The sequence below is a fragment of the Trichogramma pretiosum genome, unplaced genomic scaffold (genome assembly GCF_000599845.2).
Source record: "Trichogramma pretiosum strain Unisexual culture from Peru unplaced genomic scaffold, Tpre_2.0 scaffold29, whole genome shotgun sequence".
Taxonomy (NCBI): Eukaryota; Metazoa; Arthropoda; class Insecta; order Hymenoptera; family Trichogrammatidae; genus Trichogramma; species Trichogramma pretiosum.
The window spans coordinates 1,215,312-1,238,512 of NW_019641669.1; the positions used below are offsets into that span (position 1 = coordinate 1,215,312).

Here is a 23,201-nt window from a genome sequence, read left to right on the forward strand (position 1 = left end):
AGTCGAGGCGCAGGCGCCGCGCGCCTTCCCTCGCACAGAGACGACTCTTTGGCATTTTATGTATATACCTATGTATACAGCGGCACTCGAATCATCGCAAGACAAGAACAGCGCGGCGGCGTGCTACACTTAATAGCGCGTACTACGTATGCCGCAAGTGCGCGTGCACGGGTGAGTTTACGAGTTACGTGTATACATTATGTGCAAAATCTCAAAAGACCTTGATTCGCTTAGCACGAGCTTACTTACTTTACGTTATTTCCGTATTGTGTAAAAGCTCGTTTGAAGCGACGCGTACAAGGTACCGCAGAGTTGCTCCGATTCAAATAAATATAATAGCAATTGCTATCGTAGATTCGCAAATAGCAAAAAAAAAACGCATTATTCGCATTGGCAAAACGATCTGTGAAATACACTTTGCGGAAAGCCTATGCAATCTAAATATAAGACGTTAAGTTGCATCTGCCTTAGCTGCTGCTCGAGCGTGTGCAGACGTGCGTGGCGAACACGCGTGCAAGTACTCCTCGGTTCCGGGTTCTTAGCTCTGTCTCTAAACATGTTTTATAATAATATATATCGTGTGTAAGCACGTGTGGCCGACGCTGCACACATTACACACGTAGAGCCTCCTTTTACATCTCCACGCCCGGCTCAAGTATAAAGGAGAATGATAAAGTGCACACAAGCGCGTGCGCGAGGGGGGATCGGCTTCAGACGAGATGAAAGGAATGTAGGAGCTTGCATACGTGGTACGTACACATTTCTAAAACTCATCCCCTTGATGCACCCATAGAAGCTTTTTTATAAGCTCGACCATTACATTTTCATGTACATCCTTGTCCGACGTCGTATGGATGTCGGCATTTTAACGGCAGGTCGTATATAAATTGACGCGCGTTCCTCAATTATCGACGATGGCATCTCGTGAAATTTTACGACGATCAATACGCGCGAAGCTCTCCGCAAGCTCATAGATTCTTAACGCGTATTAACACCATTGAATCGTAAGATATTTCATGCATCGTGTTAGACGTAGGATAATATTTCTCTTATGGTACAGCTGTTACGGTAACATATCGAAAATTGATCATGAAATGGGTTCGCAAGAGAGGGGGAAGAAAATTTGTAATCAGTTAGAGAAGACGGTGATCGTAATAGACTGTGGAGTGTCATCCTGCATGCCATTAGAACATTGACCCAGAAGACATTTATTATAACAGTGATATCATCTATCGACATAAGTTTTCAATAACGATATGCGTATAAAGCGGAAGGGCTCGATTAATACGCCACAATGGTAGAAACTTTAGCGAGCAATGAGCAGCCCGTAGCTCATAGCTTTTGTTGCATCGAAAATGCTCTTCAAACCGAGTGCGGTCAAGACAATGAGCGATGCTTGCTCATATTTGTATTTATACGCGTATAACTTTGGGACGTGCAGCTGCAAGTTCTCAATGGCATCTTCTAGTTTACGTAGGACACATTTGTCTATATATACTCCATGCACGCACATGCTATATACCTGGCACACGAGGCAGAGCTTGCACTTCCGTATAGCCACGAGTCGCACTCGCAGCAGGAGTTCCGGAAGGCGCGTCGAAACTCCGAAAGCGAGTTTCCATGTAAATATTCGCATCGCTAGACTGATATCACGCGCGAGCTTGCGAGGTATACGAATTAGTCCGACGACCTGCGAGCAAAAGCAAGTGTGTATGTTACCCGACGTTTTGAAACTGACGTGACGAAGGTTACTGTTGTGGCCCACACACAGACACAGCCACTTGAACAAAAGGTATTCGTCGCACGCAGTGACAGCAACATGAGACGGACGTTAATTAACCGAATGTGTTTCTTCGCGCGCTGTCTCGAGCAGCCTTCGACCCCATTAAGTTCGCGAGCTTTCGAGGTTGGATTTTTGTTATCGCAGTAGCAGTTTATGTGCGCGTAGCTAATCGACTGGAACGCCTCGATTTTTCTCAAATCGCAAGAACTGTCAAACGACCTGCGAGAACATTTTGTCGACCTCGTACGTGCTTTCGTATAGATTTGCGATCAATTCGCACGAAATCTTTGGAAGAAAAAAAAATAATTCTCTCCTTCTTGCACTTACACACATACACACTTTCAACGCTTGTCAAAAGTCAAGCGGAATATAATCTTTCACCCTTGCAACACTCGGGCCGCCTTTTTGTTCATCTCAGCTTTTTATTATTATTATACATGCTCATCGCAGGCGCAAAGAGATGGCGTATAAGTGTTGTATAAGCAGAGGAGAATATATTTAGTCGTGGCAGCAACAGCAACAGCACACGAGGCGATGCGTTTACTTGCTCAAAGATAGACTTTACGCCCACTCGAGGATGTAGTATATGCATACGTAAAATTGTCGGCGCGTCCACGTTTTCACTTGCTAGCGGTGGCATATAGGCAACAGCAGCAGCGAGCTTGCAACGGCGCATAAAAGGAAAGAAGAGAGCGAGAGAGAGCAGAGACGTCTTCTTTTTGTCGCAGATCGATAGCTAGGAGTGCATTTGCTCGGCTGCTGAGACTCTCTCCGTCTCTCGCTCCTTTTTCGCGGGCGTGCCTTTTACTCGACTCTCTCTCTCTTCTTCATTTTTTTTCTACTTCGCGCTCTCTCACTGTAGCTCGCGCATTCAAGCCTCTATCTCTTTCCATTTTTCAATGTGTGTACACGTATAGATATATGCAAGTGAATGCTTCGTAAACTATGTACACAGTGGGGAACGCGAGAGGAAAAGAGAGAAAGAGCGAGCCTGACTACTAGCACGATAGAATGTGTGTGAGCTTTCGTGCATGTGTGTGGGTATACTTTTTATACTCGCAGGAGAGCTTTTCTCGCCGATAGCAAACGATGTAGAAAAGTTTGCCACTATATGTACGCTCTATAGTCTTTGAGACACACTCGCTCACACGTATATGTACACTCATAAATACGGCTCATAAGAGCGAGCTTCATAAGTGCCATTTGACACTGCTGTCAATGCTCTCGTCCGTGAGTGTATATGCATGCTTGTATGGGTGCGAGAAAATATAAGAACTAAATAATAAACAACTCGCACTCGCGCGACGAGCTGTTTCGGAGGAGGAAAATTTCAATCGTCCCCTTGGGATCCGATCGCTGCTCCTGCTGCCTTTTCTGCTTGCGTAACTTTTTTCTTCGAGTCTCGTAAAGAAGTTGCAAGCCACAGTGTAAACGTAGGGCAACTTTGAGGATGATTTGATATCGCTTGTGACGCAGCTCCCAGAAGGATTAAAGCGGGCAAATAGAAGCGCGCGATCTCATTAGGCTCGCAGGTCTTGTACGCATACGTGAGCAAGAGCACGTGGGAGTGTAGAAATCGATTAAAAATATAATTGGCTTGAGTACAGTTGGGTTCTAAGCGATATCGATTTTTGATCGTTGTAACATTACGAGGCGCGACTCGTTTAATGCGGGCTGAGGACATAATATAGCTGTTTCCGATCATAATAGATAAAGCTCAAAACTTGAGAATGAAAATTAAATCTCATTCATTACCTGTATCGAGGGAAAAAGAGAAAGGCGTTTTCTTCTTGACTTGTTGACTTATCGACGATTGCTTCATATTTATAAATATAGCATCAAATTAAATATTGAGAAGTCATTTTTATATCAGATATCAAATGAATTGAATTAGTACGGCTTGCGAGCGTGAGCAATTATTTTCAATAGAATAAAAGCACGACGTAAGAAAGTAATTAGAAAAAAAATGAAATAAAGAGAAACAAAATCTTATCGTAACGATATTTTTCAACGCCTAGACGAGACATCAAAATGTGAATGCGAGCTTGCGGCGTAGCTATACATATTACGTATCAACGTGCTTTAACGCGCACCTACGCGAGGAATTTTTTTTTAACCTTCCACAATTTCCTTTTTAATACATACACCTACGCGCGCTCGCGTGAAATTTCATCGGTATTTTTATCTTTCGAAAAGTTACATTTACACTGTCCGTGTACAAGTTCCGAATGACTAGACGTTTCTTTTTTCCTTTTTCGATTGAAAAAAGGGAAAAAGAAAAGGCTGGGATAAAAATCGGAAACACGTAAGACTCGACCAACGAGACGTTGACATCCGGCACGCGAACAATTCTAAACTGACGGATACTTTCGCAATGCGAGCAACTTGGTAAAAACTATACGAGGAATAAAGTACGGAAGGAATCGCGAGTGCAAAGTTATTTCTAAAAAAAAGAGGTGGAAAGGATACAAGAACGATGTTGCTAAATCGAAACATGTTAGTGAGCTTCGTCAATAAAAATCGTATTTATAAGTATATATACTTTAGCAAGACTCCATTATATACGCTTCTACTCTTTGGAGTTTCGCAGATATGAAGAGTGGAAATGATAAAATGCGGGAAAGGTAAGGGCGGATTCGAAGGTAAGGAAGAAATGAAATTCAAAAGACCGCTACCTAGTGAAGAGACACACGGGTGCATGAAAGTAATTTTACAGAAATATATGCGTAAAAAAATAAAATAAAAAAAGAAGGAAGGTAAAAATAAAAAGCCCGAGCGTATCTATCTAAATGTGGAATATAAGTATAGTCGTACACGCGCGCACATATGAGCATTTCTCTAAAACTACTCCTTTCAGCCACAGTACTACTCGCATTACTCGCTTTTCACTTTTTATCTGTCTCTGTCTCTCTCTTCCTCTTTTGATTGCTCCTTACGCGCAGCATCGTGTGCATAATGCGCAGCTCTCTGGGTTTGCAAAGAAGTAACGAAAAAAAGAAGGAAGAAAAAAAAACACGGAAAATTTGGCCGTTGGATATGAAAAGGCAAAAGTCTGGAGTGGAGGCTCACCGCACCACTGCTTGCGCAGAACTGACTTTTAACGTAGCTAGTTAATTTCTCTCTCTCTATCACTGTGGCTGCTCTTTTTTTTGCCAGGCTGGTGAGCTTGCGAGCGCAAAAAATGCTTCGTATAGCGCTAAAAACGCCAGCGATACGTATTACGTTGCTCGCTTCGACGAACGTGATTATATATGTGGCAGCGTTACAAACGTACGCAGAGATCACAGCTACAGCAGCGTGTGCACATAGGCTTGTTATAATACCGTATCATTTTTGCATCAGTCGCATGTGTAGTTAACGCGCATTCGGCTGCAATTTGTCGAGATATTTACATCACGATCGGCTTTCGCGGTTTTACACGCACGACACAATCGCAATTTCATCTAGTTGCATCATATCGACAACTAGATGTATAGCTACGTAGAGCAGAGAGATCGTTTATTTTTAATAAATCGCTGGCCGAGACAGTCTCTCTTATCGCGTCTATGCACGCTACGCGAACTGCTGCGATGATTTGCATCATGTACACACAAAGCTTCATACATGGCCCGGGCACGAGCTCGTCGCGCGATCGCGGCAAATGTGCAGCCACGTAATAGACGGATACGTGTGTATATTTATATACAATGATGCATTATCGTCGTGGCGCATTCTTGGCGCTTGTTCGATGTGTGCGAGCAAGAGCGGCCTCGCTGCAAAGGCTTATAACTTTTAATCAGATTACGTACGTGTGTGTAGGTATGTATTAGTGGTAGCGTTGATCGTGTTGTACTAAAACATACACACACGCACACAAGATATGTACCAGCTTATAGTGTGCAGGGAATACGTGTGTGCTTTGGATCTCGCCCGCGCGCTTGCTCCCTCGCGATAATATGCATAATTCCACGTATTTTCGTTCTTATACTCTTACATGGTAATCCTTCATATCAAAACAAACAGCCAAAAAACTAATAACACAACAACCACGATGCTACTCTGTTTATGTATAGACGGGATTACCGCCCTCGTACGAGGAGTACCTGTTCCACAAGCAGAGCCTGCTGCAGCGCTCGCACACGCCGCCCCCGCCCTGGACGGACTCGTCCAACTCGTCCACGATGCTGCAGACGACGACGGCGGCCAACAACGCCGCCAACAGCCTCGAGATACACAGCGTCGGCCGCGAGCTGCTGGCCAGCCATCCCGAGCTCAGGGAGTACCTGACGCAGCTCGCGCTGCAGGCCGGCGCCGAGCACGCGGCCCAGCAGTACCACCAGCTGCTCAGCCAGCATCAGGCGCTCAAGAAGCAGGCGGCCAGGCAGCAGCGAACCAGAGCCATGCCACCGAGGTACGGTATACAGCTTCTTCTTTTCGCTCTTATGATTTTTCTCGTTGTGATGCAGTTGCGTATGTATACAGGGATTGCACTTTAGCGCGAATTCGCCTCTGCGTTCAAAATTTATGGCCACGTACGTAGTACGTACGTACATAGACCGGCGCGTAATCGATAATTTTAAGCAGTTGCCGCTCCAGTTACAGCCGAGTTTAATTAAATCAGATATAAAGTCAACGACTAGCGGCAACGAGCGAGCGAGGATAGGTACATGCACAGTAGCGTATACACACACCCACATGTACATTCGCGCGTGTGTGTGGTGGGTGGTGTGCGGTGCCGCACGCGATAATGGCACGGATGATATTTAAACCGAAAATGAAGTTCGCCAGTTCTGAGTTTGCTAAACTTAATAACAGCAGCGGTAGCAGCAGCAGCAACGAAAGATATATAGGAGATGCCGATGAGGGAAGCCCAAGACGAATCGTTGGGCCTTCGGCAACAATTTATGGCCAAGGCACAATATAATTACCATGTTGCGATTTTTTCTTAATTTTTTTATTTCATTTTATGTATATTAAAGCCGCAAACATACCGATCAGTAGACATTTGGCTTAAGGATATCTTCTGAAATAAAGAGTGCGAAAGAAACAATATTTTTTTCTATATTTTAATTTTCTTACATAAGCTCTCCCACGTATCATTTGCTCAAATGCGCCGTAATAATCTGGTCTCGCGCGTCAGAGAGTGATGTGACGTATGTGAGTATGTATGTAAGCAAACTTGACACCTGAATCCTAATTCACCAGTACGTGATTTGTTGCCGGAACTTATATTTACGAGGCCATTTTTATGCGCACTTATGTGTAGTACATGAGATACCGGAGTATTGAGAAAATAATACACTGGTTTAATAAAAAAACCATTAATTTAATGCAAATTTGATGAAACAGCAGACATTAAAATAAAAAAATTTACTCCTGGTAGAAATACTCAATATAAACAATGTCCTAGAAAGAAAAAAAATCATTAAAAATGTTTTAACATATTCATGGATTAGCGTTTTTGCGACTTTTCTATTTTATTTGCATTACGAATATGCGTAAAAACGCCAATAATGCCCCAGCGCTACACCCGGGCAGCGAAAACAGCCGGATTGATCAGTTTTCAACTCGCACAGAATTGGTTAAATAAAATTTAGAAAAATAAACCAACATAGGTTTTCGATAGTTTTTTACCTCGGCTTTCTATTGGTGAGGTTAAAAAGGCAAAAATGTGCCTACATAACCTCACAAAATGGACTTGAAGATAAAACACGTTGTAACTTCCCGAGTTCAGCTTCGATTGACTTTCTGACTAGCTAGATCGTAAGATCTCGCGATTTTACATAAGCATGCGGTGAAGAGGGAAAGAGAGCGCGGTCGGCCGTTTTCGAGCGCCGTGGCCTGTTTTTTCGGTGCACTTTACGTTTCTTTATCTTTCACGCGTTAGCCTTTCGCCATAAAAATAAACAAATACATGTTTTTTGTGTATTTTTGCCTCATCTTTCCAATAGTGCAATTAGAGTTTGGAAAATTGAATTTTTTGAACAGATAATTAACTTATTTGATTAATAGTTTCATTACTTTTGTTTTATTCGCAAAACAAAGCAACTTTTCCAAAAACTAATTGCACCATTGGGAAGATGATTTGCTTTTTCGACCTCACCAGTAACCAACCAGTAACTATGTAGCTACCATAGTTAGTACCATGAGATAAATTATAATTATTATCATAATTTTCTTATGGTACGCTCAGACGTTATTTTAGGTAGCTATACACAGCACTTATGCCTCTTTCCCAATGAGCTCATATCATCGTTTTCTACCTCTCAGAGAAATGGCATAAGTTTAGAAATGGTTATCCCAAAAACGACTTTTGAGAAATGCTCACCTTTGTAGCGCATTAAATTGAGTAGCTACTACCTGCGCTTATACCAATATTTTTTATCAACTATTCTAGTCAATAAATTTCATACAACTCAAAGGCATAAGTTAAAAAAGTAATATCCTCAAATTATTTTTTTTTACATTTCGAGTCTAGACCTGTAGATTTAAGGCTACTATGTGCACTTATGCCTTGTTCAAGGTAAGCTGGGCTAATACTTCACAATTATTATATGAAAGAGGCATAAGTTAAAAAATAAATATCCAAGTCTTTATTTATTGACACGCGCATGCGCCAAGACATTTTTATCTATATGGGATCACGCTAAAATTTTAGGTTCAGTCTTGTCTCTGGACATACTCTTTTTTTTTTTTTTTTTTTTTTTTAATGGGAGCGATGGGCTCAGTTTATTTGAAGAGAAAAATGTATTACAATACATTTGTGTATTTCTGCTACATAAGTTATGTAGGGTAAGAGGTGGCTTTTTTTTTTTAAAAATAAGTATAAAAACAGAAAGTGTGATAGACCCATCGACGTCTCCTTCTGCCCCTGATTGACCCCCGCGGGACCGCCGTTGGGCATTACTTCGCGGGGAGGGGCTGGGCTGGTGCACCGAGCTCGTCACGTTTGCACTGTTTGTTGTTTCGTCTTCTTCATGCCGCGTCGTCCGGTCATCTTCTTCTGGCCATCTCTTCGGCTCTCAGTCTCGTTATGACTGATTTGGCGAAGGTGGCTACCGCAAGCCAGTTTTTTTTGTCTGCTAGCATTAGCTGGACGACATTCTCCGGCCTGGCAACTTCTTGGAGCTGACGGTGGAGCTTTGCTCTTTCCTCCTCAAATCGGGTGCAGTGGAAGAACACGTGCTCTGCGTTTTCGACCGTGTTGGGGCAGGCCGGGCAATCCGCGCTGGCGTTGCGGTCGTAGCGCTGGCTGTGATGTTTGAAGTAGCCATGGCCTGTCAGGAGCTGGGTGAGGTGATAGTCTACCTCTCCGTGTCTCCTGTCTATCCACAAACTGATGTTTGGGATCAGCCTGTGCGTCCATCGTCCTTTTGTCGAGCGATCCCATCGGCTCTGCCATCTTCTTAATGTCTCCTGGCGTTCTTCAGCTCTCGCATCCTCGTGGCGACGCTGATAGAGCCGGCTACGCTCGTCTGCCAGTAAGGCCAGCGGTGGTATGCTGGCAACGACGTAGGTAGCGTCGTACGAGAGGTGCGGGCGACCACTGATGACTCGTAGGCAGGCTCGCCGATGGATTGCTTCCGCCCGACGGATGCCGGCCCGTGTTTCGGCTCCGCAGCTCCAGATGGGGGCGCCGTAGAGGAGGATCGAGTCGACGACGTTCGCGTAGAGCCGCCTTCGACTGCTCCTGGGGCCACCGATGGTCGGCATGATCTGCGAGAGGGCACCCGCCACTCTCGATGCCTTCTCGCTTGCCGCTCGGAGGTGATCGTTGAACGTCAGCCTCGCGTCCAGTTGCACGCCCAGGTAGCGGATGCAGGGAGAGGAGGCGATGAAGCAGTCGCCTACTTCGATGGTGATGGTCTCCAACCTCCTCTTCTTCGATAGCAGCAGGGCCTCAGTCTTGTGGTCCGCCGTCTCGAGGCCTAGCCCCCACAGCGCGTCGCGTACTCTTGCGATGGCGCGGCTAAGCATGTCCTCGACCTCGTACGTCGTCCCCGCCACGGCAACCACGGCGATGTCATCAGCGAAGCCGACTATGCGCACTCCTTCCTCCAGTCTCAGGCGCAAGATGGAGTCGTACATCACGTTCCACAGGATCGGGCCGAGGACCGAGCCTTGCGGAACGCCGGCCGTGATGCTGCAGGACTCTGGGCCATCGTCGGTATCGTATTCCAGCACTCTGGCTTGGAAGTAGCTGTGGATGATCTTCAGCAGATACTCAGGCGTGCGGATTCTCTCGAGCGCGGCGAGGATGTTGTTCCACCGCGCCGAGTTGAACGCGTTTCGTACGTCGAGGGTGACGACGGCGCAATACTTGCGGCCGCCCCTCGCGCCTCCAACCGCCTCACGGGCCGCAGCGGTGACCGACTCGATGGCATCGATGGTCGATCTTCCTCTCCGAAAACCGTGTTGGTGGTCCGAGAGGCCGGCCGGGGCCTCCGTGTACACCTCCAGGCGTCTGCATATGATCCTCTCAAGGATCTTGCCCGCCGTGTCGAGCATACACAGCGGACGGTAGGACGAGGGTGCGTCAGGCGGTTTGCCCGGCTTCAGCAGCAGCACAAGCCTTTGCCTCTTCCACGGACTCGGGAAGACGCCACCGCTCAGGCACGCCGAGTACACCCGCAGGAAGGCATCCGGTCGCAGGGCAACGGCGAGCTTGAGAGCCCTGTTTGGTACACCATCGGGTCCGGGTGCTGCACCATCCCGGATCCTAGCGCAGGCTCCTCGCAGCTCCTCCAAGGAGACGTCAGGGACCTCGGCGTCCGCAGGTCCCGCCGGAGGCCGAATCAGCGCCTCGGTCACCGTCGGGAACAGCGTGGCGACTGTCCGGCGCACCAGAGATGGCTCTCTTGGAGGCGTCGCCCTGGGACCCCTCAAGCGCGACATGACCGTCCCGTACGGCCGGCCCCATACGTTCCGGTCGACCTCGTCGCAGAGGGCGCTCCAGCACCGGCGCTTGCTCTCCTCGATTGCAGCGCGCAGTCGGCCTCTCACGATGGCGAAATCGACGCGTCGAGCATCCTCCGCGGGCCGTCCTCGCGCTCTTTGGGCAAGTCTGCGAGCTCGCAGGCACTGCCGACGGAGGGCGGCGATCTCGTCTGTCCACCAGTAGACGGGCTCGCGGCGGCGGCGGCGGCGGCGTCCTCCTCCGCCGGACATCGACGCGTCGCAGGCCTCGGTGATGGCGGCGATAAGGGCACCCGCCATGTCCTCCGGTCGCTCGGGCGTCGCATGAGGGATCCCCGCTCCAGAAAGCCGCTCGGAGAAGACCTCCTCGTCCAGTGTGCGGGCGCTCCATCTCCGTCTCGGGCCCGCCGGGCCTCTATGAGGTCTATGATCACTCAGGCTGAATGTGATAGCTCTGGACATACTCTATGTACCCCAAAAGACATGTGTAAGAAAATCGTTATGCAAAATCTGTCATCTGCCAGTCTATTAGTATACGTTAATTTCTATTGGACCTTTTCATGTCCAAGAAAATTTTTTGCAGCCCAAAATTCAGCCATAGAATGTTTCTATCTCTCTTAAAGTTGCTGAATTTTATTTCTGATACTTTTACTGGAGATGTTTGTTATAAAATTAATTTATGTAAGTGCTGATTTATTTTCAAGTACATTAATTTTCATACAAAAATTAACAAAAAAGATTCAATGATATACTCGAAGTTTTATTTTGTTTGGAAATTATATAGTTGTTATACTGCTTTAATTGTTTCTTTAATCGCCCAACGAGTTTATCAAATTTATGATGTTTACCAACAAAGAAAGTGTAGAATTTATTTCATCTTTAACATAGAAATAATGAATGGAAGCAGCATTTCGGCGATTACCGATACAGGGTGTCAAGCATTGTTTGCTGCAGTAAGCTACGAAAAAAGAACTACAAATTCAGCCTGCTTAAACATTTATGAACATTGTTGACAGCACAAGCCGAGTCACAAAGAGAATATTCGCAAGAATAGCGGCTGTTTGTGAGTGTGCATGTGCCTGTACAGCTAAAGCCATCGCAGCCGAAAGTGCACCCGCGGCGGAGGGTCTTGTTTCGGGCTGCTCATTGAACGAAACAATCGAAGGCGCAGCGCGGGCGATCGAGCTTGTTTACCTTTAGTTGGGCTAACTTAGCTCGACTAAATCCCGTGAATAATGAATTTCTGCTCGTTGCCGCGATATATATATAAATGTGCGCAATGCATTAGCCTGCGGAGCCGGACGTACGTCGTTGCTCTTTTTACAATAAGTAGACAGCAGTTAAAAACATGTAAAGAAAACTTCGGATCAATTGGTTATTTCTTTGGCCGTAATAGTTTTTACATCTTGTCGATGACCTGAAAGTTAGCGTAAGAGACATTACCGATTGCATACGCGCATCAGCGAATCAAAAGTATATATCGGACGTCGAGCTGCTTATTCAAATTACCAGAGTGGCGCGGAAAACTTTTCGTATGCCCCGAAGCACGACAATGTTTATAATGATCGAACAGTTTGTCTTTTATTTCTTGTTCTACTTGCTATTGCGATCTATTGAAGATGGAACATTTTCATCAAGGTAATTGATTTACAAGAATGCTCTGTCCTACGTCGTTTCTTTTGTTATTTTTCTTTTTTTTTCGAATTGATTACGGACGCATCGATATAAACATAAATCCTGGCCGTTGGCTGTACGCGAGCGAGCACACTCGGCTGATATGTGCAGTGCACCACGACTCTCCCGACCAAGCATGATAATTTCATCGTCGTTTTCTCGGAGAAAATAGAGCATAAATCTTCAAGATGAAGTGCTCGGTTCATTTTAGTCAAATAAAGGTCTACCAGGGATGAATTATGCCTTCGTACAAGTGTGTATGTGGATATATATGACGAATAAATTCTTCGAAAGATATCTCAATGTATTTCGGCAACTCGTTACTTGCCACAAAAAAATACGAGCTAAAAAATGAAGAAGAAAAAACTAAAGGAAATAATTTTTGGTGTATTTTTGCAGATCTCAGAGCGAAAGCCGAGCACAACAGCAACGCATGTGTGCGGACGCCGCTTTCTGCATGGAAACAACGGCGATTCAGTCGGCCTTCGACAATGGAATCTCGTTCTGCAGTCTCATGTAAAAAAATTAATAGTAATAATAGTAATGGGGGAAAAACGAGCAACTTTAGCACGGGATAACGAAGTTAGCAAAAAACTACTAACAAAAGAACAGCAAGGAAACAGCAACAACAACATCAACTACAACAAACGAAAAATAACTATACAAGAAAACACAAAACTAAAAAAAAAATTCAATGGCTCCGGCTTCATTATTTCTTTACTTCTGGCTGGTTCAGAAGACGGCTCAAGCACTCGGCTGACCAAACACCGCCTTTTTCTACTCCCCTTCTTTGACTTACCCGGCGTCTTGTTCTGCTATTATAGGTGAACTTTGTTACATAAACCTCCTCGGTTTTTTTCTACAAATTGGACAATTTAAGAAAAAAACAAACTCACATTTAATCGGTTTTCTCGAGAAATAAACTCGAGGAGATAATTCAATAGCACGAGAGAGAAGAAGCAAAGTCCAAAAGTAAGTTTTGAAATTTCAATGAACCGTTTTTTTTTCAACTCTTCATCGAGCATATATTCCGGTGGGAACGGTGGAAACTTATAACTGGTCAGAAAGAGAGCGAGTAAGAGTGTGAAAGAAAACTAGGGATTAAAAGAAAGAGATATTTTCGATATTAATTTTACGATATATTTTTGCATGTAGATACCAAAACGAAGCAGTGCTTTTTACGAATGTATATTTTAATTGAATAAACGAAGAGAGAAAGAGAATGAGCGAAAAATTAAGAGCATTCACAGATGCCCAGTACAAAGTACAAGAATGACCGATTGCTTTCGAATCGAAACGAGATGTATTTTTTATATTGTAAGTATATTTCAATCTACATATAGTATATTTATTTCGTTGAAAGAAAAATAAATTAAAAACTACGAAAAAAAAATAGAAGAGATCGATGCATCATAGTTTGCAACGAAAAAAAAATCCTTCTGCGTCGAGAAATCCGAAGCTGTAACGACAAGTATACGCGAACATTGTAAAAACCAGACGCGTTTCGAGTTCATGCAAATTATTTTACATATATACGTTTCCTTCGTTTTTTTTTCATTTTTACTATGAAATACAGTAGACTCACTGATTGCGACTTTATTACGGCCCGAAGAAGAGAGAGAGAGAGAGAAAGAGAAAAGAACCTCGAAAAAACATTTCGCTACTGCGCCAGCACGAGAATGAAAAACAGAATCGCGGACGCCCTTTTTCCGAATACATAAATACGTACGTACGGTATACCACGACGCACTGACTGTAAAATTTTTAAATTACATTGTTAGTATTCACGACTATTATTTCGTGCGTGAGCACGTTCACATCGTTTCGCCAATAAGTTACGTGTACGGATTAAAAAAAAAATTCAAATGGACAGCTCGATGGATCTCTCGCTCATCATTGTTAAAAAATAAAAAAGAAGAAAAAAAGAAACCAAAAGAGCACCGATATAAAGTATATAAAATATGTTACGAAAAGGTTTCTCAGTTATTGATATATAATTTTCATCGACCTACTAAACGATTACGATACTAAAATCGGCCAAGTAACGAGTGAAACACTAAAAAATTGAAATACATATGAATATATACGATATTAGACGTGTTATAAACTGGTAGTTAGTTAGAATATGTCACGTATATCCACGTGCGTCTTTGTGCACAAAAAAAGAAAAGGTAAAATGCGGCAACGAATCCCGGTCGCTTGCTCGACCGGCGTGTTATGAATCGCACTCGTTCAGCTGTAACAACCTGGAGCGCGTTTGATATAGGAGATTTACAGAGTTCTAAAAGCCCAAAGATAAAAAAACTAAAAAATATAAAAAAAAGAGTGTGTGTCCTACTAGCTCTCGTGTATAACATACAAAAAAAATCCTTACTGTAGAGACTGTTTACAAATGACTTGATCCCCAAGTGTTAACACCGCGACACGAGCACAATATACCGCACGAAACCTGTAACAGACACCCACATCCATTCGATGCACTCACGTGCGACACACACGCATACACAAACACACACATACACACACACACACAGGAACACACGCATCATCGTGCAAACGCAAAAACTCGATTGTACAAATACTAGCCCACATCATTTGCTGATGGATAAAACACACAAGTGCGCGATTTACACTCGCGTATATAAATGTTATAAAGTTGGCCAGGCCAACGAATCGATACTTTCTCGACGTGAACACATACACACGACACAAACACGGACACACTTATGGCAAAAACTCTTACGCAAAATCACACGCAAACAGAATCGATCTACGGAAAAACTTCTTTAATGATAATGTATACAATATATATTAAAAATAATTATAATATAAACATAAAATATATGAATTATACGTGCACGTGCATGAAGATGTGGCTATATTATAAAAACAAAGTACATCTTGGTCCTCTAAGCTCTTTTTCCAACTTTTAGTCGACGAACTAACGTAACAATTATAACTCTGGATTATACCGTCAAAAGAAACATTTTTGCCGCGAGTGGGTACGAGCGTGCGAAACAAACGGAAGTTTCCTTTTCATTTTATACTTAAGAGAAAAAATGAATATAGCTCCTAAGCAACTGTAAGTATTATACATACAAATAGGTGATATATTTTATTTATAAGTTAGCGCGAAAAGAAAACGGTGAAAAAGGTGAAACACGCGACATCTCGTGAAAAGTAGTAAAGTACGACGGAATTGAGAAATGATCTCACTTTGATTCGTCGTGATTCGAAAACTCGTGTTAATAATCGTGTTGAGAAGTATAAATATAAAAAATACACATGAATCAAGAAAACGTAAAAAAAAACGATGATATTTTTATTCTAATATTTTCATATGCGTATGGATGATTACGGAGACGATTATGAACAAACAATGCGCGTACATGTATTATACATAAATATATAAATATAAATGCATATTTTTATATATATTAACAATTTCCATAATTTATTTGGCAATCGATTTCGTGGTTTTCAATAAAACAAAAGTTTGCACACGCAAAAGAGACTCTGATCACATATAAATCTAAAGGCAACCGTTCAAACGCGATATCACATGTTAAAAAATTAAAGTTTGAATTTCGTCTAATATAGGAAAGGGAAAAAAATAAAACTGTAACTCGAACGGCGTGGATGGATGCGTTTTAAAGATTTAATAATTAAATTTAAGAATGTGTTAGCGTAAACGATTAGTACTTGTATTATTGCGTGGCCACTTATTTCCCTCCCTTCAAACGATCTAAAAATACCCGATCGTCATTCGGATTCATTTGATTCAAAGGTTGAATGCTTCTTTCTAGAGTAAATGGGTTTTATAAGAAAAAAAAATATGATGAAACTTTGCAGCTGAATTCGAATTAATTGCAGTCAGCGTTACGTCTAAGCGCACACTTAATTATATATGTCTAAAGTAAAGAGAGATGCAAATCTTGGGTTGGACAAAAACGAAAAAATAGCGACAGAAAAGAATGAATATTATATTATTAAGACACTTGGATCATAGAACTGCCAGGAGCGCAAAAGTTCTAAAAATACATAAAACATTATTACCGTAAGTCTACTTCTTATATTAAAAACATGTTTGAAAACAGATGAATATATGTGTACGAGTTCGATGCATGTATAGCGTAATAATAAAATTGCAACGAGAAATATTTAAAGGTTTTCCTCGCTGTAAGTGATTAAATTTCTTTATGTTTTTTTTTATTATAAAGGAGAAAAAAATGTGTTAAACGAATGACTATAATTGTACATTAAAAATGTTACGAGGATGTAGGTAAATGCATTTAGTGCTAAAATGTGTAAGCTATGCTGATCGCTGGCCCGTATTATGTAAAGTACAAAACTTTGATCGAGCTGGAACGAATCTCCACTATTACGGTAGTATTAAAAGTCGAGCATTACTTTTGAAACAGGTTCGCTCTAAATTTATTTATATTTACATAACGATATTAAAATTTAGAAAACGAACAATTATTTATATATAATCCAATAACTTAGAGTTTCATATCCATCATACATGTAACGACTAATGCACGATATCTTATTTAACTTCGATGAAATTCAAGCGATTCGAGAACCGAGAAGCATCGAATACAACAAAAAGAGTCAGAGTGTGAAAGAAAGAAAGCTCAGCCGGAAAACAAATATGAAATATGTCAGTTTAAATTCGAGATACGTGTACATAAATGCGAGAGAACGGTGGGAGCTTTCGTGACAAAATTGTATGCTCGTGTTTGTTGCGTATTCCCGCCGATGCATGGAATATGTCGCAAGCTTGCGTCAGGTGCTAAAAAAGATGCGATTCGCGCAAAAGCTCTGCAGCTGGCTCCGATTATATGCACTATACATAGGATATGCTAATAAAACACTTTGCTCGCTGCATTCTTCTTGCTCAGAGCTCCTGTATATATACGTGTCTGTTTTTTTTATTTTTATCGTAAGCTTTATTAAAATGCAAATGAGTGGCGAAACAGGAAGAGAGAGAGACCGAGTTGAATTGTCTGCGTTGAAATTACTATACGCCCACGTGGCTGAATGCGCGGTACGTATATACGGTACGAGAGCGAGCTTTTTGGCTTACAACAACGGATTTGCAGCATAAAGGATTAATTTGGTCACTGCACCTTACACCGTCCGATTGATAAATATATTTCTAATATATACGATGAATATTTTTCTTCGATACACTAAAAAAATATGTGTATATTTGTTTTTAATTTTTGTTTTGCGCTTTACATCTATGTGTAATTCTCGAGTATCGATTGTACAGATACTTTATTACTAATATGTACTAATGCTCGTGCACACACCTTCACACATAGGTAGCTCGCGATCTCTGCGGCCCGGCCTGAGTAAGTGTGCATGCCCACCGTAACGATTATGCAATTATATCACTCACACATGTAAATAATGTATCGAGTTACAATTGTTCCAGAAAACGAGTTGCGAGTACGTCTATATATGTAAGATATGTAATGTTCCAGTGTATATGTATACGCACTTATGCGCGTTGCGATGCTTTTGAAAAGTCGACGATTCCGACGCGTGAGTGGTTTATGCGTTACGTAAATATATAAGCGAAACTTGGCTGAGGAAATGGCGCACGAACAGTTCTGGCGATTGGGAGAGTGGGACAGATAGATTATTGTGTAAAAAAATGCAGTGCAGTGCCGTGCGAAGACTTGATATTTTTGTATGACTAGGGAGAAAAGCGACGAGAGGGAACTATACGATGATTCGTCCAGTAAGGGTCAGAAAAAAAACATTACTTTACCCAAATATTGTCGATGATAAACCAAATTCATATAGAGAGAAACGGAGAGAAAAAACAAGATTATAGCTATCATTATCAACGTATCGAAATAAACGAATTGTGTGCATGCGTGCGTGCGAGCCCAAGCCGATTATAATATAATAATATATGACTTTCTTAGCAGCAGCTCGCCTGCGCGCATATATGATACAAAGGCACTAACTGACGAAATGAACTTTCAACACTTAATTGTACGCGTATACCATATTATATAATATAACGTGTTATAAAAAATAATTGACAAAAAAAGAAGAAAAAAACATACTGTATTAAATGTTGTGTATAAATGTTTAGAGGACCAAGAAATATAACTTGGAAAATGTGAAAATGTCCTGAAGTTTTTTCATTCGTAATCGAAGATACGTTTGTTTACCTTATATGCATGTATCTACATCCAACATCCAATATCACTACTCGCTCCCTCGAAGTTGGAAACGAAAAACAATTGCTTTTCCTTATTTCCTTTTTTTTTATTGTTTTCCCCCCTTTTTTGCATATATATCCACAGATTCTATCATCTTTGATCGAAGGAGCCACGTGAGACAACACTGATGCACGCCCGAGGAAACGTTGCGGTGGACTTTCTATATCTATATGTACGAGCAATGCAATGAGAATGAGGTCCACGCAAGCCGCAACACACTAACACGAGCTCGGGGATCTGTCTATATGTATGTCTGTGGGCATCTCAAATCCAGGACTGCTCTTGCCTTATCAAATTGCACCCAAATCTGTGTCATCTACGTGGATGTCGTATGTGAAGCTGTTAGCTGCGGCCAGGTTGCAATATCTTTGCTCGTGTGTAAAGCAAATATTTTTTGAATGGATATTGCTTCTGTCCGCTCGTGCGACTTCGGTTTATATTGATGATTGATTCAAATGCTTTTATTATTACTTTTTATTGATTTATCTGTGGTTATAAGGTAATTGATAATATGTCAAAAGAAGATAAATGAATATGTATTTTAGATTGATTATATTTTATTTTATTTCAAGTATCAAAAAACAGAAGACTAGTTTCACAAAATTACAAGTTGATGTTTTTTTTTCCTTAAAATTAGATCTGTTCCTAGTTTATGTAAGACAATATCTATGAGCAATTAAGTTTATATCATTGCGTATAAAAAAATATCGTAACGTACTAAAAGTAACATTGAGTACATATGGCCACAATTTTCGTCGTTGTTTTTTTTTTATTCAAGACTAAATTTTCAGGGGCAGAAATCAACTCAAAGAGAGATTTAATACAAATGGATTTCACGTCTTTTTCACTTTTATTATTTGTTCTCGTATTGAGCCGAGAGCGCCCCATCTCGCGTATACATGCAAATAGAAATTTACGCAAATAAATTTTCCGATGCGCGATTGTACATGTTGTGTATTTATCCGTGTTGCACATTTGCTCTCTTTGTATACGTCTCACTCGAGTGCCGATCGAGTATTCTAGTTGAACAAACGGACATTAATAACATTACCGACTAATCGTTAAACTCATAATATAAAAACGTTGTTGGCACGTATTTATATTTTTAGCAGATCATTTTCACTTGCTCTTTTTTTTTTAATGTATTTAAACATCTATAATTACCTTAATTTAACTATAATATGACGTACGTCGTTCTGCTTTTCATCGTGCAAGATATTTTTGCTTATTGAATAACAAATACAATCAAAGTAATATCACGCCTCGAATGTCGTTTGTTACAGGAGCGAGATAGAAAAATTTAGTCTTGCGTAAGTGTAAAGATATGTAATTTCACTATTTTTTTTTTGTACATTCGGCAGTGTAATATATCGAAGGCAGCGGTTCACACAGCGCGCGCACGACCTTGTTCATCAGTTCGTCGCATGATAAATGCTTTTAATGAGCGAGGAGACCCGTAAACCGACAATTATCGCACTCGCATTACACGAATCATTGAAATTCTTCTTCTTTTTTTTCAATCGAGAGAGAAAAGTTTTTTGGCTTTTCGAGTAAGTTCGAAACAAAAAAGCTATACGTCAACTTTTTTGCTCCTCGAAAAACAAAATTAGCCGAGAGAAACAGCAAATATATTATGTCAAGTGATTCAATTATCGTGAGCACTGGGAGAGGACACACTTCAGTCAAAGTCACCAACTTTGATGCCGTTCTCGGTGCGAAATATCCTCTCCTCGAGCGGCAGCTCACCGATCAGGTACTTCTTGAGTATCCTCTTGGCGCCCTTGGAGTGACCGTAGCCGACGAAGGCCAGAGTGGCGTCGCGGCCCGCGTACTCCAGAAGCACGTCCTGGCCGCCCGGATGGCTCCTGAGAAACTCGGTGCAGTCGTACACGTAGTCGCAGATGACGAGCCAACAGTCCTCGAGGGTGTCGTGCCAGGCCACCTGGTCGAGCGTGATGATCTCCAACTGCTCCGGCGCTCCGGAGGTCGTGGATTTCTCGTCCGTCGCTCCGACGTTGCCGTTGTTGCTGGTCGCTGTGGCGCCCGAGCGATTCTTCCAGAGCTCGAGAAGATTCAGCGAGCCGAAATTCAGGCTAAGCGTCGAGAGTTCCATGTTGCTGTTGCTGTTGCCTTTTTTGCTGTTGCAGGTACTGTTGTCGTCGTTGGTCGTAGTAGTAGTAGCCGTAGCAATCTCGGCCGTTACCGAACGATCACTGCCCAGAGCACACAGAGAGCAGAGAGTCAATATTAATAATAATCGACACGCTAGAGCAGCCTCGGCAGGGAAAACCGATACAGAGTTGGACACCGCGAACGAGTATATTATGTGTACGTAATGTGCGCGGCTATATAGATCGCGGCGTATACGCTAATATTCAGCTGTTGATTTATGTATAATGTATAATACTCCGCGTGTGCAATTGAGATGATATTAGATACCGTACTGAGTTAGCCACACGTGCCAGCCCGGGCTTATATATATCGGAGGCAGAGAAGCTTCTGGCGGCGCAGCTCGAGCGCAAGCAGCAGCAGCAGCAGCAGCGGCCGCAGTAACAGAACGATATGCAAAATACACACGGATGCATGTGTGTATAGAGCGCATACGCACACAGATGCGTGTAAATGCATGTGAGCTCACACGGTATATAGAAGTCGAACAGATAATTAATAATAATTAAAATAGCTAGCGACAACGAGCGCGGCGGTGGCGTATGATACAAGTATAAGCTAATGCACAGAGGCTGCATTGCGCGCGGAAGAGGGAAGATGGGAAGAAAACACGTGTTCTGGTATATGCAGCACACGATTCGCGACAACGATGACGAAATTCTCTTATCTGTTATCGAGTGTAACTGCGGCAACTTCGAAATGTATAATATTGCAGCACACACATAGACACACACATTTGCGACACACGTCAATATGCATACCACTGTGTGTGTGTGAACTACAACGATGCAAATTATTGCAGCTGGTATGCGGATATGTTAATCGTTGACTACATAGCAAGGGCTATTACGCGGCTTGGCATATTCTACAGATCTAAGGGCATGCCACATATAACTACTATTACATCTTAAAGCTGCAGAAGCGAATGGACCAAGCTATATACGTATAACTTGTATATATGTTCGTATATAATGATTTAACTTACAAATGCTCGGAAGCAGCATGAGGACGTCCATTGACTGACATGTCGGAGACAAGACTATGAACTACTAGACGTGCGCGCGTTCGTGGGCACGCACGCACACGTCGCAGGGCGACGGTAAATGTTCTTTTTTTTTTATCATCATCGCGTGTACACGCAAGCACGTTACAGGTATATTATACGGTCGAGTCCGAGCAAAAGAGCAAAAGAGCAAAAGGGAGAGAGAGAAAACAAGAGAGGGACAGTGCGGTGGTGTGCAAGTGAGAGTAGAGAGTCGCGACGGGCAGAGAGAGACACTAGAGACAGAGAGTGAGCGAGCGAGAGCGTATTATATAGAGGGAGTACCGAGAGAAGAGAGGTATAATTCCATTAGCCACTGAAACCCAACACCTTTTGCGGCCGCGTATGGTACGTACGGCCTCTATACAGGTGTATGCGTGCTCTATGCGATAGTAGTAGTAGTGGTAGTATAGTCGAGCAGCAAGGTGGGATACTCGCGCCGCTATATACGTGTATTAACGAGCCACTATGCGCTACACCTGCACCAAGGTAATTCAAAGAGACAGTTATACAGGCTGACCACTGTCATATGCGCTTTCTCTCGCTCCTTCTCTTACTCTCTCTCTCTCTCTCTCTACGGGTGTATACATCGTATGTAGCGCTAAGGTATTCTCAGAATTGCTTGAGCTAATGAACTTCCCTACGATCCAGCGCACATGGAGCTTTCGTCGATGAGCGCAGATCAGGCGTTTGACACATAAATAAAGCGCGTGCGTACAAAATCATCGCCTGTACATCGAGAGATTTTCATTTTTGCTTCGGCGACTATATATAAAATTTGCATTTCCGTATACAATACGTCGAGTCGATCGCTCGTCATGCACCGACACATCATCGAACCGATTGACAAATTGTTGTTTATGTATGGGAAAAACGATTACACGATGATGCGCGATTATTGCGCCTCGCGATTATCGATGTATAATATACGCATTGATACGTATAGTGCACTACGATGACGAAATCAGTGACGGTTAGTTGTAATAGCAGCTACTACGACTTGATGAAATATTATTGTTGCGACTATTGCGCGCATGAAAAGCCATTAGAGAAAAATCTGCTCGTGACGATCGATTTTCGCTTCGATGAGTTGAAAAATATCAACTGTAGAATCGCGCGTTCTTTGGCACAGCATATGACACAAATATAATGCACTCACGTGTTTTACGTGCAAAATATTTGCACAAGCACGCGCACGTCTTTGTATCGATGGTCCCCCCTCATCGAAGCTGCACGTTGAATCTGAAAAATATTTACGTCCAACGAGTTTCGTATTATTACTCTTCCGCGCGCACACGCCCATGCACGCGTAGTTTATTTATCAAGCGGAGGCTCCCTCGCATGTTGTCGTTATTCCCGGATATAATTTCGGTGTAAATATTTCGCTTTACGG

General features: G+C 42.6%; 2 protein-coding genes across 7 annotated transcripts in view; one reads left to right on the forward strand and one right to left on the reverse strand.

Annotated features, from left to right (window-relative positions):
• Window positions 1-18,887, forward strand: part of LOC106660148 (rap-GAP domain-containing protein DDB_G0281809-like) — a 51,288-nt gene extending 32,401 nt beyond the window's left edge. For 5 of the 6 annotated variants that reach the window (XM_023460392.1, XM_023460390.1, XM_014383006.2 and 2 more), the window contains exons 5-6: window positions 5,836-6,173; window positions 12,752-12,872. In XM_023460392.1, the coding sequence (XP_023316160.1) occupies window positions 5,836-6,173; window positions 12,752-12,872 (459 nt within the window). Of the gene's footprint in view, window positions 1-5,835; window positions 6,174-12,751 lie in introns of all 6 variants that reach the window. The other variant, XM_023460393.1, reaches the window with a different exon arrangement.
• A 275-nt stretch (window positions 18,888-19,162) lies between these two features.
• On the reverse strand, window positions 19,163-21,792 carry LOC106660149. Its single transcript, XM_023460384.1, has 3 exons — window positions 21,752-21,792; window positions 21,600-21,639; window positions 19,163-20,965 (listed from the first exon to the last, which is right to left on the reverse strand). The coding sequence occupies exons 1-3, from the start codon at window positions 21,790-21,792 to the stop codon at window positions 20,276-20,278; spliced, it is 771 nt and encodes a 256-aa protein (XP_023316152.1). The 3' UTR covers window positions 19,163-20,275.
• Between the last annotated feature and the right edge of the window lie 1,409 nt (window positions 21,793-23,201).